The sequence below is a fragment of the Salvelinus sp. IW2-2015 genome, unplaced genomic scaffold (assembly GCF_002910315.2).
Source record: "Salvelinus sp. IW2-2015 unplaced genomic scaffold, ASM291031v2 Un_scaffold1674, whole genome shotgun sequence".
NCBI classification, from domain to species: domain Eukaryota; kingdom Metazoa; phylum Chordata; class Actinopteri; order Salmoniformes; family Salmonidae; genus Salvelinus; species Salvelinus sp. IW2-2015.
Genome location: NW_019943076.1, coordinates 84,963 through 91,514, shown reverse-complemented (window position 1 = coordinate 91,514; position 6,552 = coordinate 84,963). Strand labels below are relative to the sequence as shown.

General features: G+C 45.8%; 1 protein-coding gene across 1 annotated transcript in view; it reads left to right on the top strand.

The window, feature by feature from the left end:
- Nucleotides 1–6,552, top strand: part of ephx2 (epoxide hydrolase 2, cytoplasmic) — a 24,343-nt gene that overhangs the window by 11,157 nt on the left and 6,634 nt on the right. Inside the window, exons 7-16 of the mRNA XM_070439467.1 lie at nucleotides 179–274; nucleotides 364–442; nucleotides 1,658–1,690; nucleotides 1,781–1,809; nucleotides 2,343–2,428; nucleotides 3,449–3,560; nucleotides 5,175–5,249; nucleotides 5,280–5,322; nucleotides 5,559–5,661; nucleotides 6,327–6,396. Coding sequence (XP_070295568.1) covers nucleotides 179–274; nucleotides 364–442; nucleotides 1,658–1,690; nucleotides 1,781–1,809; nucleotides 2,343–2,428; nucleotides 3,449–3,560; nucleotides 5,175–5,249; nucleotides 5,280–5,322; nucleotides 5,559–5,661; nucleotides 6,327–6,396 — 726 coding nt within the window. The remainder of the gene's footprint in view (nucleotides 1–178; nucleotides 275–363; nucleotides 443–1,657; nucleotides 1,691–1,780; nucleotides 1,810–2,342; nucleotides 2,429–3,448; nucleotides 3,561–5,174; nucleotides 5,250–5,279; nucleotides 5,323–5,558; nucleotides 5,662–6,326; nucleotides 6,397–6,552) is intronic.

Here is a 6,552-nt window from a genome sequence, read left to right as displayed (position 1 = left end):
CAATGGGGTTACTTTATTGAAGAACTCACTCACCCCCCCCGTCTGTCTCTGTGTCTCTGTTTCTCTCTGTTTCTGTCTCTCTCTCTCTCTGTCTCTGTCTCTCTGTGTCTCTGTCACTGTCTCTCTGTCTCTGTCTCTCTCTCTCTCTGTCTCGTTCTCTCTGTCTCTCTCTCTCTAGCCCAGGGTAAAGCTGCACTATGTGGAGATGGGGACGGGGCCCCCAGTCATGCTGTGTCACGGCTTCCCTGAGAGTTGGTACTCATGGAGATACCAGGTACACACACACACACACACACACACACACACACACACACACACACACACACGACTACTCACTCACACACCTCTCTCTCTCTCTCTCAGATTCCAGCTCTAGCTGATGCAGGGTTTAGAGTCTTATCTCTGGACATGAAGGGCTATGGAGAGTCTACAGCTCCACCAGGTTAGAGTGTGTGTGAACATGTCTATATGTATATAGTGAATTGAATTATGACTTAATTAATTAATTCCTAAGGGTTAAGGTAAGGGATAGGGTTGAATCTAAACAATATATAATGAGTGCCTGGCACTGGGATTGAACACGGGACCCTCGGAGCCGGAGCTCGCGGCTTTACGCCCACCCGCCGTCCACAACACCCTACTTGATGGTAATAGCGCTCACCGTTGCCCCTAGTGGCCGGTTTTAGAGGCATCTCCCGACGTACTGGGGACCTAGATGAACAACACATATCGCCTTGGATCTGGAGTGACCTGACTGGAGTGACCTGACTGGAGTAGGGTCTGGAGTGACCTGACTGGAGTAGGGTCTGGAGTGACCTGACTGGAGTGACCTGACTGGAGTAGGGTCTGGAGTGACCTGACTGGAGTGACCTGGCTGGAGTAGGGTCTGGAGTGATGTGACCTGATTGGAGTAAGGTCTGGAGTGACCTGGCTGGAGTGACCTGACTGGACAACCCATCTTAATGAGAAGTGCTGTGTGTGGCACCTTCCTTCTCTTATTTATTCCCTCCATCTTTCCTTTCTCACACTAGAGAAGTACAGTTATGTGACTGTTGACACGTACAGGGTTTACTGCCAATGTCTCGTTCCATGGTTTTACAGTTTTAAGTTTAGTCTGCTGTTAGTTTGAACAGTTTAGAGCCTGGTTTCTCCATCTCCCTGCTGTTAGTTGAACAGTTTAGAGCCTGGTTTCTCCATCTCCCTGCTGTTAGTTGAACATTTAGAGCCTGGTTTCTCCATCTCCCTGCTGTTAGTTGAACAGATTAAAGCCTGGTTTCTCCATCTCCCTGCTGTAGTTGAACAGATTAAAGCCTGGTTTCTCCATCTCCCTGCTGTTAGTTGAACAGATTAACGCTGGTTTCTCCATCTCCCTGCTGTTAGTTGAACAGTTTAAAGCCTGGTTTCTCCATCTCCCTGCTGTTAGTTGAAAAACAGTTTAAAGCCTGGTTTCTCCATCTCCCTGCTGTTAGTTGAACAGTTTAAGCCTGGTTCATCTCTGCTGTACATTAAAGCCTGGTTCTCCATCTCCCTGCTGTTGGGGGACTGTAGTGTCAAACACAATAGGAACACCATCATTATTACGGACCAAGATTGATTTATTCAATTTCAATAACACTCTCTCTTCCTCTTTCCTCTCCCACACGTTCTCTCGCTCTAGACATAGAGGAGTACTCACAGAACAGATCTTGCCAGTAAGGAACACGCTTACATACGAACAAAACATCCTCTGTCTATCCTTGACATGATTGTAATGGTTTTCTGATGTTCTTATCTCTGTTGTAGGATCTTGTGACTTTCATGGATAAAATGGTGAGTCCACTCCAATAATCAGCCCTGTATGTTAAGCTATCAGGGTGAAGTATAGTCGCCACATGGGCGGTGTGATGCTACAGAAAGAGCTCAACGCTTCCTTTAACGCCCTCTCTCTCGCTCTCTCTCTCTCTCGCTCTCTCTGTCTCTCTCTCGCTCTGTCTCTCTCGCTCTTCTCTCTTCTCGCTCTGTCTCTCTCTCTCGCTCTGTCTCTCTCTCGCTCTGTCTCTCTCTCGCTCTTGTCTCTCTCTGTCTCTCTCTCTCTCTCTCTCTGTCTCTCTCTCTCTCGTCTGTCTCTCTCTCGCTCTGTCTCTCTCTCTCTCTCTCTGTCTCTCTCCTCTCTCTGTCTCTTCTCGCTCTGTCTCTCTCTCTCGCTCTGTCTCTCTCCGCTCTTGCTCTTCTCTCTCGCTCTGTCTCTCTCCGCTCTGTCTCTCTCTCTCTGCTCTGTCCTCTCTCTTCTCTCTCTCTCTCTCTCTCTCCTGTCTCTCTCTCTCTCTCTGTGTCTCTCTCTCGCTCTGTCTGTCCTCTCTCAGGGTATTCCCCAGGTGACTCTGGTTGGTCATGATTGGGGTGGAGTTGTGGTCTGGAACATGGCCCGGTGTCATCCAGAGAGAGTCAGGTAGACTAAAGGGGTCTAAACACCTTACGCAAACGCAGCGCAAACGGAGTATTGTGAATGTCGTTTTACGGCTAAAAATGGGCGTAGTCCTGCCACAGAGTTTTTTCTTTTTATTCCACTCAAATATTGTTACGGACTGCACAATTCCTTCCGCGGCGGCGGGGCCGCATTGAGTAGTGTGGAGCTTTGTATTTTATCACCATACTCACTTTGGTTGAAAATGGAACTTCTAAACGAAGGTATTTTGTTTAGTATTAATAACTACCTGATTAACTACCTAAAAACAGCCTCAAGCCATGTGATTTTCTCTGTGAGCAAAAATGATGGCGTTCTATTTTAGCTAATATGGGGGGCGAATATATTCAAGCAGCATGTTAAACTGCGATAATGTTGTAGGTTACACTGGCAAGTATAGAAATATTTACCAGGGCATAATTATTACATTTATAAATGGGATTATTTCACATGGGGGAAACTTAAAGGCTAGTTTGCTTGCTGTTTTTTAGCCAGCTAGCTAGCAAGCTGCTAGCGGAGTAGCCTACAGCCTACTGCCAGGCACCAAACAATGTAGTGTAAAACAAACCTAAACTTGTAGCCATTATTCAATAGGCAGTTGGTTTCATTGAAATTAGCTAACAGTGGTGATGTTTTTGACGTGATTCCTATTTGCTTTTACCACAAATGGGAAGACATCAAGGAAATCTCTCGCTATCGCCCCCTTGTGTATGTTGCTATTGGGGGTTTAGGAACACATGGACCAGCAAGGCTATTATGTTATAAAAGGAATACTTTGCCCCCCCAAACATCTGACTCCACCCAAGAGCACACACGCGTGTAGGTAGATCTACACACGTTAAGTATGTGGAAACCTTAACACACACACATGCGCACACACACACACACACACACACACACTCCCTGAGACGGTAAAGTAAAGAATTAAACCAATACCTGGTGTGTGGTGTGTGTGGTGTGTGTGTGTGTGTGTGTGTGTGGTGTGTGTGTGTGTTGTGTGCGTAGAGCGGTAGCTTCTCTGAACACCCCTCTGTTTCCTGTGGACCCCTCCAAGGATCCAATGAACTTCCTGAAGACTGTGCCAATCTTTGACTACCAGCTCTACTTCCAGGACCCCGTAAGTGTGTGTGTGAACCGAGGGGAGAGGAACTTTACTCTATTGTCCCCCTACTGTACCATATTCATCCATTATGCGTCAGTAGGTGACTTTGCTTTGGTAGCCAAGTCACCCGTTATAGAAGTCAGTATTCGACGTCCATCCATGTCTGAGGACGTCGGGAGATGACGTTGAAACCGGCCACTAGGGGGCGACAGTGAGCGCTGTTACCTTTTCAAGAAGGTTTCAGTTTTGACAGAGAGTGTGTGGAAGGGATGGGGGATGGTGTAATCATCTGACTGACTCAAAAGGTCCCAAACCTTAACCCTTACCTTAACCAGTTAGAGATAACAACTAACCTTAACCAGTTAGAGATAACGACTAACCTTAACCAGTTAGAGTTAATGACTAACCTTAACCAGTTAGAGATAACAACTAACCTTAACCAGTTAGAGATAACAACTAACCTTAACCAGGCAGAGTTAACAACTAACCTTAACCAGTTAGAGATACGACTAACCTTAACCAGTTAGAGATAACAAAACTAAACCTTAACCCTTACCTTAACCAGTTAGAGATAACAACTAACCTTAACCCTTACCTTAATAACCAGTTAGAGTTACTGACTAACCTTAAGGTCCCAAACCTTAACCTTTACCATTTAGAGATAACAACTAACCTTAACCAGTTAGAGATAACAACTAACCTTAACCAGTTAGAGTTAATGACTAACCTTAACCAGTTAGAGATAACAACTAACCTTAACCCTTACCCTAACCAGTTAGAGGTAACAACTAACCCTTACCATTTAGAGATAACAACTAACCTTAAAGTCTCAAACCTTAGCCTTTACCTTAACCAGTTAGAGATAACAACTAACCTTAACAATWTGGAGTTAATGTCTAACTTTAAACATTTAAAAATGTGATGATTGAACAACTTCGAAAATTGACACTTTGAGAAACTTGGACGAACGTCTCATTTTGACATGAGACTGTGAAAGCTGGTTGGGCTTTGGTTCCATTTTTTTTTTGCAAGTACTCATTTAATTGTTGGTAGTGCTAAATTATCCTCTAATTACTCAAGTTGCTTTTGTTTACATTGTGAACATAGTCAATGTAGCTAGCGAGAGTTTGTGCTAGCTAGTAGCTTCTTGACTTTATAAATCTTAGTACAATAACCAGTGGTGTGTCTAGTGGAGGCCATATGCAACCAAAATCAACTTTTATTTCAATTCACAAGATAGAATGAACACGCGACACACAGCCATTGAGAATTGAACCTCTGATTCTTGAGCTTGGACGCTGCCATTGGACATGACGCAACACAGCGGTATAGCAGCTTTCATTGCTTTTAACGGAAGAATTTCCTCAATGGCTGAAAGCTGATGGCAATACCGGCCGCCTGATGGCAATAGTATAGCAGGGCCGTAAGTCCTCTACAGGATGTACTGTAACAGAGACCTTTCCTTATGTAACTCATCTACAGGATGTAACAGAGACCTTTCCTTATGTAACTCATCTACAGGATGTAACAGAGACCTTTCCTTATGTAACTCTACAGGATGTAACAGAGACCTTTCCTTATGTAACTCTACAGGATGTAACAGAGACCTTTCCTTATGTAACTCTACAGGGTGTAGCTGAAACTGAGATGGAGAAAGACCTGGCAAGGACCTTCAAGATCTTCTTCCGTGGCAGTGGAGATAAGGTGACACACACCTCTGTTTGTTGTTTCCAGGATAATGTTCCTCAGATCAACACTGCTGGAGTTTGTGCCAGAGGTGAGTCTAGAAGACAAACCAACGTTATGATTGGAGGTTTGGGACTGAAGGGTTGACCTATGGTATTCAACCAACTGACCAACTGACTGGATCGACAATACTGTGCTGTAAAACTTGTGCAACATAGTACATTGCTGTCAATCAATCTTCACACTGTGTTGTGTGTGTGTGTTGTGTGTGTGTGTGTGTGTGTGTGTGTGTGTGTGTGTGTGTGTGTGTGTGTGGTGTGTGTGTAGGTGGTCTGTTCGTAGGACTACCAGACGAGATTCCCAGGAGCTCCATCCTCAGTGAGACTGCTCTGCAGTTCTACATCACTCAGTTCAAAGACAAGGGATTCAGGTATACACACTCTCTCTCCCTCACACACACACTCTCTCTCCCTCACACACACACTCTCTCTCCCTCACACACACACCACCTCTCCCTCACACACACACTCTCTCTCCCTCACACACACACTCTCTCTCCCTCACACACAACACACTCTCTCTCTCACACACACACACTCTCTCTCCCTCACAACACACTCTTCTCTCCCTCACACACACACTCTCTCTCCCTCACACACACACACTCTCTCCTCACACACACACTCTCTCTCCCTCACACACACCACTCTCTCTCCCTCACACACACACACTCTCTCCTCACACACACACACTCTCTCCTCACACACACACACTCTCTCCCCTCACACACACACACTCTCTCCCTCACACACACACTCTCTCTCCTCACACACACACTCTCTCTCCCACACACACACACTCTCTCCCTCACACACACACTCTCTCTCCCTCACACACACACTCTCTCTCCCTCACACACACACACTCTCTCCCTACACACACACCTCTCCTCACACACACACACTCTCTCCTCTCACACACACTCTCTCTCCCTCACACACACACTCTCTCTCCCTCACACACACTCTCTCTCTCCTCACACACACAATGTCAGCACAGCAGGAGGAGAGTGACAGAGGTGTTCTGTTTTTCCAGAGGGCCGTTGAACTGGTACCGTAATGTTGTGAGCAACTGGAAATGGCTATGCTCCCGACCCAGGGCTAAGGTAGGGGGGTGTGTGTGGTGTGTGTGTGTGTGTTGTGTGTGGTGTGTGTGTGTGTGTTGTGTGTGTGTGTGTGTGTGTGTGTGTGTGTGTGTGTGTGTGTAATCTTAACACAGTTACAGTATATGTTGACGAATGATTGCGGTTTCCTGTGTTTGT